Raw genomic sequence first — 16209 nt, 5'->3', positions numbered from 1 at the left:
TTGAAAAACTTGACATGTGGCAGCCTGGGTTCAAACTGAGCTTTGTTTCCTAAGCTGAGGTGACTGGGCCAGCATGACTGGATAGGGTGATTTTAAAGGTCCTGAGAAACCTTCACCCTGTTCCCACATCAAGTACGCTGTGAAGGACTGATACTGAGCCATGGCTGGCAATGGCAGGAAAGGAGGACGGGAGAAGGGGCTGGAGAAAAGGAGGGAGGCTTGACAAACCTTTCCAACATGGCTCTCCTAGGTCCTACGGCAGTGGCTTGGAACCCACGCCACTGCTGCTCCTTCTTCTAAAGGGGGCAGTGGCAACCACCAGGTCCTGGCTGGAACTGGCTGCCTCTGTTCTTGAGGTGCCCCATAACTCTAAGCTGGGCAGGAAACAGAGCAAAGGCTTCTGGGATGGGCGCTGGTGACTCCAAAGACAGAGAAGTCAGCCTCTGCCTCGGCCTGGCAGCAAGGGAGAAAGTGCTGGGTCAGGACTCTGAAGAACTGAACCGGCTCACCTGGTGGCCCGCTGGGTGGCAATGAGGACGTCTCTGAGCCTCTCTGGGCCTGTTTACCCCTCATAAAGGAGGGATCTGGATTATGGGTTCTTGTGTCTCTTCTGGCTCTTGGATGGATTTTAAACTGTTCTCACTCTGGGGCAATTAGACCCTCCACCTTCTGACAAAGTACCAGCCAAAACTCTTAGAAGATGGCCCAACAGTGCTGGCTCTCTGACACCCAGGAGGAAAAACACAGAGGCTCCACTGAGAGAGATAGAGATATATTTCTTCTGTTGCATATTTCAGACTTCACACTGAGCTTCAGGCACAATGCTGCTCCAGGTTCTTCTGAGAGCCCTGGCAGTCTTCTTCCCATGTTGCTCATGAGGGCTCACCACTCCAGGGCAGAAGCCCAGGCCCTGCTTGCAGTTCTGGGTACCTAGGAGACTGCAATGGTCTCAGCAGGCCCTGGTGCCCTGTCTTTCCCATCAAGGGGCAGGGTATGCTGGAAAGCCCTAGAGCCAGCCCCGCCCCCTCTTCTATGGTCCCCTGGCTACAAGAGGAGAGGCTGACCCATTAAGAGTCCAGCTCTGCAATACTTCCCTAATCACCTGTTCTCTAGCTCTCAGAGCCTGCCACAGCACTTGTAGCCCCACAAAGCCTCAGCCGTGAGCACCTCAGGCCAAAGCTGGGGGATGAGGCCCTAGAGAGTGAGGCAGACCCAGCCTCCTCCAGAGCAGCAGCAGATGGGCTCGTCTGGCCCCTGCTCCCCAGAGCCTTGCCCCACTTCCTGGCCCTGCTCTGGGCCCTATTGCACATCTTTTGTTTCCAGTTCATTCCCCACCACCCATTTTTCTTTAAAAAAAAAAAAAAGAAAAAAAAATTAGAGGAGAAGGTGAGGAAGCTAGAGCCCTTCTCCCCATGTTCCTGCTAACATCTGGTCCCCAGCAGAGCCATTTCAGTGGTAAATACTATGCCCACCTTCCCTGCCGTCTGTGGGTTCTTGATGGCTGACATGGGTGTACAGCCTGGGCCTCTGGTTCTTGCCTGTGAGGGAGACAGCCCTCTGTCATCTGTAAGGTGCAATTTCCCGGGTCTTCCGGAGGCGCTGGCTGGGACCCTGCTACCTGAGTCGCCCATCTGCTTTGACAGGCCCCAGCTCTGATTTGGGGTCCGGGGACAGAGAGCTCCAGCTGGTCAGTCTGCAGAGCTCCAGGGAGGGACAGGTGGAGGGGCCCATGGCACACAGTCCGGCCACAGACCAGAAGCTGCTTAGTTCCCCGTCTGTCCAGGCCTCCAGCGCCGGGCCAGTGAGCTCTGCATGTAGTCGGGCAGCCTCCTCCGCAGGCTCTGGCTGAGGCAGGTTCAGGATGCCACTCAGGCCCTGGAAACTCTGTTCCATGTACTCGTTGTGGGGTGGCCCAGCGTGCAGCCAGCTGGCATCATCTAGGGGTGCAGAGCAGGAGTAAGCATGCCCCACCCGAATGATCTCATGAAGGCCAGACCCTGGGAATCAGGTCTGAGCACCCCAGTCTGTCCTGTCTCAACTCTACCACTGAGTCGCATCTTGCTGAGTGACTTTAAACTAATCCACAGAACTTTCTGTGCTTGTAAAATTAGTTTTATAAAATCAAGACAGTAATCCCCAAATTCCTAACTTGAGGATTAAATAAAACAGTGGGTTCAAGGTACTTTAGAAAGTAAGGTTATTTTCTGATAATGGTCTGGTTTGTGTCACCCATGCCGCTTCTCAATCACCTCCAGTGGTCTCCAGAGCCCTCAGAAGCCTAGTACTCAGGCCTCTAGGCTACAAGCCCTGCTTACTCTGCCGGTCTTCCTTCCCACCTCCTTTGGCATCCTACTCCCTTCCACCCTCTGTTCTCCTCATGCACTAGACACCTGCTAACTTTGTTCCTTCAGTTTAGAATATCCTTCATTGTCTATAAAAATCAGCTCCTTCAAGACTCAGCTCCAATAGCACTTGCTGTCAAGCTTGCCTCCACCACCCCACCCTTCATCTCCTCCATCAGACTGTGAGTCCTAGGAGAGCAGGGGTGCCTGTTCTGATCTGCCACAGCCACTGCCCCATCCTGGACCCCATCCTCTTCTGGGTTACCTCTGCTCTGACCCACCTTCTCAGTGATGGGACATGGCTGGAGGAAGAAAACATCTACCTACTTACTGAACATCTACGGTATACCAACCATTTTTACCCAGATATTCACCCCTAATAGCCCCCAGAAGGTACTCACTTGTATTGGGACCCCTGCAGGAACCTATAGCCTATGCCTAGTTTAGAGCCTGTCTCCTAGCCTCAGCTATGTGACCTTCTCCACCTGGCTACCAATGGACTGGGAAGAGGACCAACATCAGATCTGCTGTCCTAAGAATGTGGAACTTGTGGACTGAGAGGCCCTGGTCGGTCTCCGTTGCACTGAGAGGCCATGTATTGAGAAGCCTGAGGCTGATCCAAACAGCACAGGATGAGGGACAAAGTGGCCCCAGAGAGACAGAAAGCACGTCTGAGTTCCAGTGGGACCTGACTCATTTCCTGAGTTCTGTGGAGGAAAGCCCCACATTTTTCCAATAATTTCCCCCTTTCCCCTGGAGCAATTTGAGTGGATCTATGTTCCACACACCCAGGAGGTCTCTAACAATTGTATTTCTCTTACTTTACATGTAATAAGACCGAGGCTCAGGAAGGCCCAGTAATTTGCCAAGAATAAAAGCCCAATTAAAGTGTCAGAGCTGCGTTCTAAAGCCAGGTCTGCCTGCCTGGGAAGCATGATACCAGAGTGCAGCGTTCTGGGATGTTTACGGATGGATGGTCAAAGCCACAATCTGCCCCCTTCCCCTTCTCTGATGGTTAGCTTCTTAGGATCACCTGTCTACAAATCCTATCCTGCCTGACTCCTGGGTATCATTTGGGAACTAGATACTTACCTTTCCTGAGAGGTAGTTTGCGGTTGAAGGTCAAGGGCAGCACGAGGAAGCGAGTCTCACCCAGGGGTTCCCAGAACTGAAGCAGTCGAACAGTCCAGGCCCCTGGCCGCAGAGGCCGGCTCAGTGGGGGTTTGTACTGCGTGACCTCCGTTTCCGCGTCTACCACGATGTCATAAGATGTGGCCACCACGTAGGTGGGGTCGATCCATACCACAGTGACTGTGAGGTTGGGGCCCCGGGCCCAGCGCTGCATGGCCACAGGCTCGTCCAGCGGCCCCAGCAACCCCCCAAAGTTCCGGAAAAGACGTTCTTTGGGGTCCCACTCGGTGCCAACCTGTAGGGAAGGAGGCAGCTGGGCAGAAGCCAAGGGAAAGTCCTCCTCTCTACCTGCTGCCCCCTCTAACTCCTGTGGGACATCAGGCCAGTCACTGTCTCTTTCTGGTCCTCAGTCTCCCCCTCTGCAAAATGATGGGCTCAGACTGGGATTTTTAACATCTCTATAAGCTCTGAGATTCATTCTAGGCTCCTGTTCTGACCTGCTCTGAAGTGTTGGGGGGCAGTAAGGCAGAAATGAGATTCGAAGTCCTGCCCAGAGACCATCCCCACATGGACCAAAGGCCTCCAAGAAAGAACCGAGGAGACACTCAAAAGCCTAATCTTCTGGCCCAACTGGAATGTCCAACTCCGTATAGAAGAAAATCCCTGGGTGGAGAATACAGGCTTGCGTTGTAGTGGAACCAAGGTCCCCTCCCCACTGACTGCATGTCCTCTGTGCATCCCAAGGCTGCCATCACTGGGAAAGAAGGCCCAGGAATCCAGTCCTGAAAGGCAACCCAATCCTCAGCCCTCCCTTAGTGTCTGTCCCTCTCTCCCCAGACCCTGAGTCTTATGGGGAACAGGAGGAAGCAAGGGGAGGACCTGTCCCACCTCCAAACTCTGGAGCCGGCTGGCCTGGTCACTGTGCCCCAACAGCTTCAGCGACCCCTGGGGCATCAGCCACATCTCCAGCGTCTCTGCCGGCCCCTGGGCTGAGGACTGCACCGCCTGCGTCACCAAGTAGCCCTGGAAATGGTCGTCATAGAAATACAGGTGCACGCTGGACGGCAAGCCCCTGGGCTCAAACCTAAGAAGGTTCCAGCAGGGAGAAAGGGAGATGCCATCAGCACACCCGACTTGGCCTGGAGTCCCAGGAAGGGGGCTCTGGGGGAGTCCCATCCCCAGGTGCTTTCTTTGCCCAGATCTCACACCCACAGATCCTATATGCCTGGCTTTTGCCATCTTCATTATATTTGCACTTTTCCCTGCCTCAGGCTGGGGGCTCCCTGGGGGAGGGGCTGTCACTTTCTGATTGTCCTCCTTACAGGGCATTATATCCTGAGAGTCTGCAAAATGTCAAAAGGAGGTCTCACCTGCAGAGTGGGTTGGCCAGGGGGGATGCAGCAGTGGTGATGTGGCGCAGGCTGAGGCGGGCAAAAGCAGTGTAAGCAGTGAGCATGACATCGCTGAGCCCACTGGGGCCATCAGCCACGTCATAGGTGTTCTCCCAGTAGGCCTTGAGGGCTGGGGTGCCCGGGGGATAGCTGCCATATAGGTGGAAGTCCAGGATTTCCAGTACCTCCTGGTTCACAGTGGACTCAAACTTCCGGGCGAAGAAGGTGGGTCTGGAGACTTGCTGGAGTGGGAAAGGCAGGAGGGTGAAGGGGTCTAGAGGTCCCAAAGACCACAGCAGGGGAGGCGCCTTTTCCCAGCACTGCCTAGAGATCAGCCACCGAGGGTTTTTCCTGCCTCTAGTTTAGCCCCTGCCCCCGGGGGCTGCTCCCGGTGAGAGTCTCCCAGATCCTCTGGTTGGACCAGCCAGGATCGTTTCTGACCCTAGGAAGCACCCAGCAAAAAGCTGGGGTGAGGCTCTATCAAGGGCCAGAGATTGGGGGTCATGGGGAAGCACCTGCAACCGTAGGAAGTCCTGCGGCTTGAAGTCATTGGGGGAGCAGCCGCACCAGTCCACGATGTGCTTGTACTGGCACTTGCAGCCCAGCTTGCGGTTCCAGTTGGTGACCCGCAGGTTGTTGTCCACGAGGCTCTCGCAGGCTGGGCTGTTCTCCAGCACAGTGTGAAAGAAGGACTGTGGGTGGCAGGGTGGGGTAGAGGGTGAGCCGTCGAACCCACCACTTGCCCTCCCCCGCCTGGGCGCGGGCCCAGTCACCTACCTCGGCTGGGAGCAGCGTGTACGTGTAGAACTGACGTAGCTGGGCCACAAGCAGGTCGTCTGTATACACCACATACTCCACAAAGCTGCGAGTCAGCACGAACCAGTCCGAGCCGCCGTCCACCACAATGCCTGCTGGGATCTGCCGCTCGCCCAGACGCCACATATGTGAATCGCACTCATGGAAGAGCCGGTCCAAGCCCTGTTTCTTGATGAACCTATGGGAGGCACATGGGCCTGTGGCTGAGGGTCTTGCAGGGTGGAATCCAGGCTCTCATCTTTCCAGGAACCAGCATTCCTCAATCAATGATTGGTTTGGAGGTTTTGCAACCCAGGGCTAAGGCCACAAAGCCCCCTGTGTGTAGGGTTTGTGGCGAGACTCCAAGATCAGGGCATCTTCCACCATCCCCTTACCTGGAATTGTCCCGGCCATGAGACTTGAGGAAATTCTTGTCCCGGTTCTTGGACAGGAAAGCTACCAGCTCCTCATTGGTCCTGGAGAGAAAATCGCATGTGGGTAGCGTGTGTGAGTGGCTCAGTCACCAGCCCAGAGCAGACAGACCCCTCCAGCACTCTTTACCTTCACTCCTTGGCCCCTTTTCTTACTGAGAGCCATTCTGGCCAACTGACCTGCTCTAGGTTGATCCTCTGGGGTGGTGAGGATCTGAGGTCCCTGAGAAAGACCACCCCATCCTTCTTCCACCCCTTCCTGTCTGACCCAAGATCCCGGTTCAGACTTCTGGCTTCTTCTCCTCCCCACCTGTGGTCCCTTACAACCCTCATATCATCTTTCAACAACAACTCCTCTAAAACATTGCTGGGGCCCAGGAATCATGTTTGAGGTGTGCAGATCCCAGAATGAGGCTTTGGGGAGGGAAGAAGTCCATTGGGACCCTGGAACCCCAAGTCCTAGAGGAGGCCCACCTCCCATCTGCAGGGCTCAGAGCACCGCCCCACACCTGGTCGGGTAGTCAGTGGCACTGAGGTTGATGAAGAAGTCCCAGGCCCAGCCGGGCACCTCCAGCAGGTCCTGCATGCTCCGCAGATACATCCTCAGCAGGCTGGCCCCGCCCCAGATGGTGACCATGCGCCAGGGCGTTACCCGCACGTTATCATACTGCCGGGCCAGCTCCACTAACTCCCGGTGCAGGTAGTTGGAGCGCTGTGGGAGGTGGGGTGGTGGTGGTGGAAACTCAGCAGTGGAAGATGAACCCCCAGCATCACAACCTCCCCACCCGGCCCCACCCCAGGGCGGAGTACAAGTGACATGAAATTGACAGAGCACGGGCTAGGGCTCCAGCTCTGAAGCAGCATGTCAGCTGGTGCGGGCTGCTCCCCCATTCCCCGTTCTCCTATCTCTGGGCCCCCTGAGCAAGTCAGAGACACTGTCTGTCCATGACAATCTGGGCCTCTGTCCTACTTACTCAGATGCCCTGTCTCCCTGGCCATAGCAGGTACCTTGTCCACATGGACGTAGAAGAAATGCTGCCTGTGGTACACAGCCTTGAGGAGACGCTTCAGCTGCCGGATGGCACGGCCATGAACCACCAGCATGTAGGCGATTCGCACTGGGGGACCATCCACGGGCTGCTGGGCCCGGACCTCGTCCCACGGGATGCCAGGGCTCACCTTCCCTGAGAGTGGAGAACAGGGGCATCGGTGAGGTCCCGCTCCAGGTCACAGGGTGCAGGCAAGATGGGAAGAGGGAGCTGCCTGTCATCCAACCCTGGACGTAGAGCCTGGTGCTCCCGGGCCCCAGGTCCACCTCTGCCACTTAGCGCACTCATCGCCAACCTGGGCAGCGAGGTGTGCCCTTCCGGGCTTTCATCCCTGAGAACTGGGGGCGGGGATCCCTGCCGTATACCCTCCTGGGCCACCACCTCTCTGCCTAGGCTTGTCTCTTACCAGCCCGCTGGCAGTGCCGGGGCACAGCCTTGGGCATGAGGCTGCCGGCCTGGTGCAGGCACACCACGTTGGCGATCTCCTGCTGGCACTGCTTGGAGCTGGCTCGGGCCAGTGCAGACAGAGCATCCTTGCCAACGATCTCGCACTTGGGCGTGAAGCTGTTGTCTGTGGGCTGGGGGGCGCCCTCCACACTCCCCGTGTCTCCGTGCGGGAAGCCAGCCGCCCCAACCAGCGCCTCCTCAGCCGCTGCCCCGCTCAGGTTCTGGCGGCCTGGGGCCTCTGGGGGCGGGGTGGGGGGGATCCGCCGGCCGGTTCTGTGCCGGCTAGTTACTGCCCGTACCACCTTGGCCACGGGCACCCCGGGGCTCTCGGCACGGCCCCGCCAGCGCCCATGCCTTCTGCCTGCGCTGCCCCGCCGCCCAGCTGAACTGTCTGTGTCCTTGGAGCCTTCGCTGGGGTCGAGTGGCCGTGGCTTCTTCTGCCTTCCTTTCTGTAAAAGATAGGCAAACACAAGTCACTAAGACAGTTGCTCTCCTCCTGCTCCTTCAGCTTCTTGCTGGCTCGGGCTTTGAAGCCCCTGCCACCCTTTATCTAGAAAAGTACTGTTCGCCTGAGCACTCTGCACTTCTGCTGGGAGGTCTCCTTGACCAGCCGGCGGAGGAAATGTCGCCCTCCCCCAAGGCACCATCGCATCCACGCCCCCTCCATCACACAGATCACAGGGCACTGAGCCTCCTTTGGATTCAGACACCACTTTCTTTTTCCACAAATAGGAAGATGAATAAGAGAAACATGCAGAGACCCTACAGACAAGAGTGTTCATCCAGCACTCCCACCCGGGCTTGACTGGGACAAGATAACGCTCTTCGGAAGGAAAAAGCATTCTGCCATCTATAGTATTTCCACATGGGCGTGCTGAAGCTGCAACAGAGCACATGGGTCTTGCCTGGTGGAGAGGACAGAGGTGAAATCTGAGACCCCATTGCTGGTTGGGTTCCCTGGGAAGCAGAGACTAAGAGTCAGAGTGCAGGAGACTCCCTGGGGGGGTCACACTCTGGATGATGAGGCAGCAGGAGCAGGCAGCTGCAGGGAAAGCCTTCAGATGGCCAAGCTGGCCTGACATCTGGGCAGAGGGGCAAGGGAGAGCTTCAGACAACAGCTTGGCTTGGAGAGGGCCTCGACCAGCTAGTGGGAAGCTCCAGGGCAAAGACAGCCTAGAGATGGGAGCCCTGGTACTACTGCTGGGAGTGGCTGAGGAGGTGTCTGAGGAGGTGTCTGGCCATGGCTGGAAGGCTGGGGCGTGAAGGCACCTGCAGCTGCAGGCTGGCTCGTGAAGGGGAAAAAAGCCTCCACCCCTGCTTCCCGGCTCCTGCAGCCTCCTCTCAAACCTAGGAGCCTCCCTAATGATCCGGCCACCCTTGAAAGTGTGTATAGCCACACTCGTTCCAGCTTTCCCTGCCCTTCTTTTGTGACCCCCTCCTTCCCTGCCTGACCAAATTCCATCCATCCTTCAAGATCCAGCAGAGTCTCCATGTGTGAGGCCGTCCCATTTGCCTCATGGTGGGACGTTCTTCTAGCCGACCAACCCCTTGGGAAGAGGTGTCGTGTCAGTTCCATCTCCCCAGTGCCCAGTGGAGTGGCTGGCATATCGGGGGTCTGGTTGGTGTCTGCTGGATGAGGCACGGGCTGGACGGAGGAGTGAGAGGCCCCGTGTGACTACTCTGGAGTCATCAGGGCTTCCCACTCAGCTCCGTCACTCCCCCACACTTACCTACCTTCTCTGAGCAGGTTCCCTCAACTATCAAATATAGGAGGGAAGAGTGTCCATGAGATAGAGCCTGAGGTACTGCAACTGGAAAGAGCTGTCCCCTCTCTCTCTCTCACCACTCTCTGTGTGAGTCCTCTTCCGGCCTGGCCTTCCAGCAGCAGGACTCACTGGACCACAGCCTCTGAAGCAGGTGCCTAAGGATGCCCTCCTGGTGTTTCCCTGGTGTGGCCTCTGTGGCCACTCCTTATCAGTCTTCTTGGCTGACCCTGCCTCATCTCCCAAGGCCACTTTGGGGCCTTTCCTTGTCCAGGCTTTCCAGGGGACCTCACTCAGTCCCAGATTTCTCTCTATGGCCTAGAGGGGCTCCCTTGAACTTTCAGTTGTCTAACTGCCAGCCTCCTTGATGCCTCTCCTGGGAGTCTGATAGACCTCTCAAACCACAAATCCAAAAGTGAACTCCTGGTCTTCCCTCAGTCGGCTCCTTCTTCAGCTAATGACCAGTCCACCCTTCAGGTTGCTCAGGCCAAAACATTGGGGCATCACTTGAACCCTTGTTTCCCTCATACTCCATCATCAGTACACATGTTGGGGCTCCCTTCAAAGGACATCCAGAATTTGATCACTTCTCACTGCTTCCATCATTACCATCCCCACCTGGAAGCCCTGCTCTTACTCTGGTTTCCTATAGTCCATTCTCAGCAGCCAGTATGCCCATCTCCCTACTCCTCTGCTTGAAGCCACCCATGGCTCCTGCTCTGAGGACAAAGTCCAAAGCCCTTACATGAACCTCCAAAGGCAATGTGAGCGGTGTCTGGCTGACCCCCTCCCTTCCTGACCTTATCTCCTACTAACCTCTCAAGCTTACACTCCTCCAGTCTTAAGGTAATGGTTTCCTCAGTGCCCCTCCCTCCTACCTGGCATTCACTGTCCCCTGTACCTAGAACATTCTCCCCTTGATGTCCCACCATCCCCTGCCTCCAGTTCCTTGCTCAGGTGGCATCCTCTCAGGCAGGCCACCGTGTCCACGGTGGTGGCCAAGGCCAAACTCCAGCTCTCCCCCATCTTCCACTTTGTTTCTCCCACAGCACTTATGTATATGTATAATGTATGTAAAAGTATATAATGTATATATGCATTATGTATATAATGTGTATATAATGTATAATGTAATATGTATAACTGTATTTTTAAAAAATATTTATTTATTTTATATAAGACCCGCTATACCGGGTCTTAGTTGTGGCATGCGGGATCTTTAGTTGTGGCACGAAATTCTTAGCTGCACCAAGCGGGATCTAGTTCCCTGACCAGAGATCAAACCCCGGGCCCCCTGCATTGGGAGTCTTAGCCACTGGACCACCAGAGAAGTCCCTGTATAAATGTATTTATATTGTGCTCTTCTATGTCTCTCCCCTTACAAGTATACAATGTCCATGAGGATAGAGCTTTTTGTTGTTTTGTTCACTGAGGTATTCCTAGAGCCCAAAAGAATGTCTGGCAATGGGAGACTCTCTCTCTTTATATATATAAATTTTTGGCCATGCCACACAGCTTGCAGGAACCTAGTTCCCAAACCAGGGATTGAACCCATGCCCTTGGCAGTGAAAGCGCAGAGTCCTAACCACTGGACCAAGGAATTCCCTCAGTAAATATTTGTTGAATCAATGAATGAATGAAAAGCCCTTGGCACAGGCTCGGGATTCAGTAAATGCTGTCATCCTTACTAATATTAATGAAAGGGGACTAGGAAACAGTCATGTGTGAAGTCAGGAGAGAAGCCAAGGCCTTCAGATACTTTGGACCACCGGGTCAAGTTTTCCCTGTCCCTCCCCTCCCTAGGACCGCCCTCTCCTCCTCGGTCAGAGCATGGCAGATGCCTTAGGGTCAGAGGCCCAGCCCTATACCCTGGCACCCCAGCCTTCTGTGCCCAGCATCCAGCCAGCCCTCTGATCTCTTGGGAGGTGCCCAGTGAGAACTGGGGATGTCTGTCTCCATCTGAGAAGAGATACCTGCAAGAGGGAGGGCAGAGTGGGGAGGAGGCAACAGGCTGTATTCTGCACCCATGCTGGGGAGGGCACCCTGGACTGGGAAGCCCCTAGGAAAGGTGGCTGCAGTCCCACTGAACTGAGTGCATATAAACTGGTGATGTCGGACCTGGACACACACTGGGCAGGGACAGACATTCTCAAGCTGAGGTGGGTGGAGATGGCAAAGGAGCTGTGGGTTCTCAAGATGGAGGCCAGTATCAGTGAGTGAGGAAGCTGGTCAGGAGGGCAGGGCTTGGGGCACAGGGCCAGGCTCGCTGTGGTGGGGGAAGGATGTGGGAGGAGCGGGCATGTTGGTGTCCTGCACTGCAGCAGGAGCTGGCTGACCCTGAGAAGGACAGTCTCAGAGGGGGCTGGGGGACAGGAGGCAGCAGTGAGGAACTGCGGTGGGTCCCCGGTGGGCAGCCAGCCCCTTCCCATTGCCTCATCCCAAGAATGTTTATATGCGCAGCAGCAGGACCTCATACTTGTACCCCTTCAGGAGTTGCCCAAAGTTGCCCCTAAGTCAGAGTTCCCTCTAATTACTGAGGACGGGAACTGGCCTTCTGACATCTGCAGGGATGCATTCTGGCTTCCGAGGCCCCCTCTCCTCACTGAGAAGGAATTCAAAGTCCTTTCCTGGCTTTGTAGCTTCTCTTTGGAATCCTTCTCTGAGTCCCAGAGACAGAGAACAAAGCAATGCTGATCCACCACCTTTGGACTTCTCAGACTGTGCTTAAAGTAAGTGGTGAGACAATGTTTGTAAAAGCTTTGAAAACCATAAAATGGCTCTTTGGATGTTAATGGTCATCTCTGGTCTCCAACCTAGCCCTCACACATGGCCAGAGTGTGCATCTTAAATGCATATCTCATTTCATCCTTGCTTAGACCCCCTTTGGTTTCAGCACTCTCCCACTGCACTTAGAATAAAACCCCGGCCCCTCACTGCGGGCTGCAGGATGTGCCCTAGACTAACTTCTTCCAGGGATCCCACCACACCCTCCTTCCCGTTTCTTGAAGGGAGCTAGCTAAGCCCATTCTCCTCAGGGCCTTCTGCCTGAACTCTGCCTACTGCTCCCCCAGACTGACTTTCAGCTCACAGGCCACTTCCTGCAGAAGCCTTCCTCAACCACCTATCTAAATTAGCCCTCTTGTTATTGAGTTTCCTTTCCACTGTCAGTCTCTCCCTGCAGACTGTCTGCCCACAAGGGCCGTGACCTCATCATCTATTTTATTTATGTATCTCTGGTGTTAGCACAGTGCCTAGTATGAAGTAGGACTTAATATTTGTTGAATGAATGAATGAGTGAATCCCTATTACCACTATGCAGTAGTGAAATAATAGTAAGAGATATTTACTGATGGTTTAGCATGTGCCAGCAACTCCTGCAAATACTTCATAGGCATTACCAATGAGAGAGGTGATATTATTGCCCCCATCTTGGGGTGGGGAGCAGATACCATTGAGGACACACGCGGAAGAGGTTAGGTGATTAGACAGTGGTCACACTACTCACCAGGACCAGTGCTGGAATAGGACACAGGACGGTGAGGTGGGGTGGTCCAACTCAGCGCCCACCTTCCTAAGTACTTAGTACGCTGCCTGGCTGCCCTGAGGTGGCTGCTGAAGGGTTCCAAGCACTAATGGCTGCTTGGACTGCACAACCTCTAGGTTATCAAGGATCTTTTTCTCCATTCTGGTCCAGGGATTCCCCTATCAGGTTCTGCTAGGAAGCTGGAGGAGGTGAGGAGGCAGGATCCCAAGCACTGCACCAGTTCTCCACCCCAGGCTGGAGGCAGGGCAGCAGAGACCTTGAGGCCTGAACAGTCTCTCAGCCCTTCCAGAGATTCACACAACTGTGTAGCAGAGGGTCTGAGAAGCCCTGGATGCTTTGCCATGACCCTCCCCAAAGTGGTCGCCAGCCCCTACTCGCATATATTCCAGGGTCAGAAGGCTCCTTAACTCCTTGTCAGCCCATTCCATGTTAGAATGTCTCATCTACCCCCAAAATCATCTCTTCGTACTGGACCACAGAAAACAAGCTCACTCCCTTCAGATGTCACAGAGTCAGCCTCCCCTAACCCCTAACCTCAGCTCCTTTTGGAGTTATGATCTCATGTGACTCTGTCCCAGCTCCCCTCACCATCCTAGTTTGTTGGTTCTCCCCAAAAAAGGCAAAAGCAGTGATTCTCCCAATTTCCACACTAGGCCTTCCAGACTGCCCCAGATGCAGGAAGGGAAAATGGATATTAGGGCTCCCTTGGCTTTCACTCTACCAGGAGGAGAGGCCCAAGAGGACGGGGCAAGCGGAGCAGAGAGACTGACTCAGTCCACCAGAACCCAGGGATGGGGGCGGGGAAGCCCTGTCCTCTGGTCCACAGCTTAGGGTCAGGGTTTGACTTATCCTCTTCAACCTTCCAGGATGGTCTCAGACCCCACTGGACCCTCCTGATCACACTAGGGAAGACATGTCTAATCCTCCAGGGAAAACCACATCAGCCAAGAGACTCTCAGAACGAGGACCTGGGGACTAAGAAGGATGGGATTTGCCCCTGCTCCACAGCCTGGGGCTCTGCTAAACTAGCTGCTGCTGTCCCCATTCTCTTATGGTCAGAGAGGGCGAGTCTCCAATTACGTAATGTCCTGAGGCCAATTCACCAGCTCAATTCCCCTACCATCCTCTTAAGGAGACCCATGCAGGTGCTTCAGACCCCTGGCTGAAGAAGCCGCGCCTCAGGGGCACTCCAGTTCTCTCCCTCGGGGTCTCCCTCCCTCTCCTCAGTTGCCAGACTGAGTCCCACCCCCAGGCTCCACTTCTTAACTGGCCGGTGCCCCTCTGAGGGGCGGGTCGGCGCGATTGCCGGGGTCCCTAGGCCCCATTCCTCCGCCCACGGCGCGCACACCCCCACCCCCTCCCAACTTCAGAAAGTTTGGCCTGGGGCTCCCCACCTCCAAGCCGGCTCGGGCCCAGCCGCGCCTCCTGGCCCGGCTCCCCGCCACCCGCGCCTGACCTTCACTGCTCGCGGAGCTGGAGACCACCCCACCAAGACCCGCTCCTCCCGCCCGGGGCCCCTGCCAGCCCCGCGGCCCGTCCTCCGGGTCACGCACCGTCCCCGCGCGCAGGCCCCCGGCCCGCCTGGGAAACGGGCGCCAGGGGTCCGAGGCCCCGAGCCAGGCGGCCGCCCCTGCGCAACACGCAAGCGGCCCGTGCCCCACTTCCCCGGCGGGGGCCATCCGTTTCCCCGCCAGGACCCCGCGCGTCCCCGCGCCCGGCCTGCCCGCCTGCCCGCCCGGCCGTCGGAGCACCTCGCCCGGCTCGTCGTCCTCCAGGACGCTGAAGCTCCACACCACTAGGCCCTGCAGCAGCAGGATGGCCAGCGCCGTGGCGATCGCCAGCTTGTAGCGCCGCACCAGCTTCTGCACCCGCGCGCTCGCCACCATCTTCCTGCCCCGGACGCAGGGCGCGCGCCCAGCCCTGCAACCCGGCCGCGGGCGCGTGCACGGGCACGGGCAGAACCGGCTTCTCCCGAGGGAGGCGGGCCTGGCGCGCGCCGGGGCGGGGCCGGGGGCGGGGCCCGCAGGCCCGAAACGCCGCGCCCCGCGGGCCAGGGGCGGAGCCTGGCCCCGCCGAGCTAGCTGTCCCACGGGCCGCCGGCCTCTCGCGCGGTGGTTCATTGCCTGTCTTGGTCAGTGCCCCAGCTCTTGCGTGTTCTCACCCCGTTCCGGACGGCAAGCCCATGGAACCAGAGTGCAGAGAGGTCTGTGGCCTCACCTCTCTCTGACTCGCCGCCTGGTGTGGGGTGAAGGTGGGGTGGAGGAACTCAGCCTCGCCGAGACCAACTCCCTCTCGGCCCTCGTGCACGCAGAGAATGCTAGAGCGCCCAGAAACGCCGAGTTGGGAGCGATTGTGTAAGTGCCACAGCCCTTGCTTTAAAACCTTGGAAGCCGGCACCTACGCGGCAAAGTCTAACTCCTTTGAATGGCATCTGAGGCCCTTCACAAAGCCTTGTTTCCTCTCTCCTCTCCCTCTTACCCTAAGCATCCTCAGACTTCTACCTGATTCGTGGTTATTGAATTATAGGGTGTGTCAGAATCATCCGCAGGACTTGATAAAATAGATTGCTGGTCCCACTCCCAGAGTTTCAGAATTTTCAACAAGTTCCCAGATGATGCTGAGCTGCTAGTCTGGGAGCACACCTGAAGAACCACTAGACCTTTGCACGTTCTGTTCCCCGTGCTCGGCCCTCGCGGCTGCTCCGTTACTTCGCTTCCCCTTCCCATCCGAGGCGTCCTCCCAAGTGCTTCCCCGGCACCAGGCAGCCCAACACTGTCCAAATGCCTGGTTGTAACTTCTCTGGAATCATGGCCTCTTTACCTTTGAATCCTTAGCTCGGCGATGGACACCCAGCAATACTCAATAAATATTGTGAAAGAAAGAGCAAATGAAGCCCAACTTCTTGTTTCATCAGCTAATCCTGACATTTTTGGAAAGCCTGGCGTGTTCAAGCGGGGCATAGAAAAGGCCTGAACCCCTGCGGCGCTCCCCAAACGTGTCAGGTCCGCTGAGAGAGGGAAGCGGATAAGAAGCAGGCCATGCCCAGCATAACCAGGTTCGGGCCAGGTGGTGAAGCCAAGCTCCCTGAGAAAGAAGCCATCAAAAGAGCAAAGTGAAGGTTGACGATTTATAATGAAGATTTTAAGAATCACCACACAGAGATCTGGAAAAAGAGATAATTAAAAAAAAAAAAAAGCTTGAAGGCAATGATAAAAGGGTTTGGAAGTTGCCAGGAGATAAGCTTGGTGAGGAAATTCTGAATACAGATGTAGTTATTTGATGGCACTTAAGTAAAACCTCCTTTAATTATATCCTG

At 56.0% G+C, this 16209-nt stretch overlaps 1 protein-coding gene across 1 annotated transcript; it reads right to left on the bottom strand.

Moving 5' to 3' along the window:
* Nucleotides 1-1352: 1352 nt before the first annotated feature.
* Nucleotides 1353-14853, bottom strand: XYLT2 (xylosyltransferase 2). The gene is made up of 11 exons (XM_065910372.1): nt 14645-14853; nt 7546-8035; nt 7099-7274; nt 6600-6802; nt 6055-6135; nt 5642-5858; nt 5380-5556; nt 4844-5106; nt 4362-4557; nt 3435-3768; nt 1353-1937 (listed from the first exon to the last, which is right to left on the bottom strand). Exons 1-11 carry the CDS (start codon nt 14777-14779, stop codon nt 1615-1617), a joined length of 2595 nt encoding a protein of 864 aa, XP_065766444.1. The 5' UTR covers nt 14780-14853; the 3' UTR covers nt 1353-1614.
* Between the last annotated feature and the right edge of the window lie 1356 nt (nt 14854-16209).

This window comes from Muntiacus reevesi, chromosome 18 (assembly GCF_963930625.1).
Source record: "Muntiacus reevesi chromosome 18, mMunRee1.1, whole genome shotgun sequence".
Classification (NCBI taxonomy): domain Eukaryota; kingdom Metazoa; phylum Chordata; class Mammalia; order Artiodactyla; family Cervidae; genus Muntiacus; species Muntiacus reevesi.
This window is presented reverse-complemented; position numbering and strand designations above follow the sequence as displayed.

Bases quoted from the DNA above. Each gene is read 5' to 3' on its own strand.
- XYLT2 (XM_065910372.1), bottom strand. From the start codon at position 14,779: ATGGTGGCGAGCGCGCGGGTGCAGAAGCTGGTGCGGCGCTACAAGCTG. The intron at 6,136-6,599 runs GTGTGGGGCGGT...TTTTCTCTCCAG, and splicing joins GCCACTGACTACCCGACCAG to GACCAATGAGGAGCTGGTAG. The intron at 5,557-5,641 runs GTAGGTGACTGG...TGCCACCCACAG, and splicing joins ACACGCTGCTCCCAGCCGAG to TCCTTCTTTCACACTGTGCT.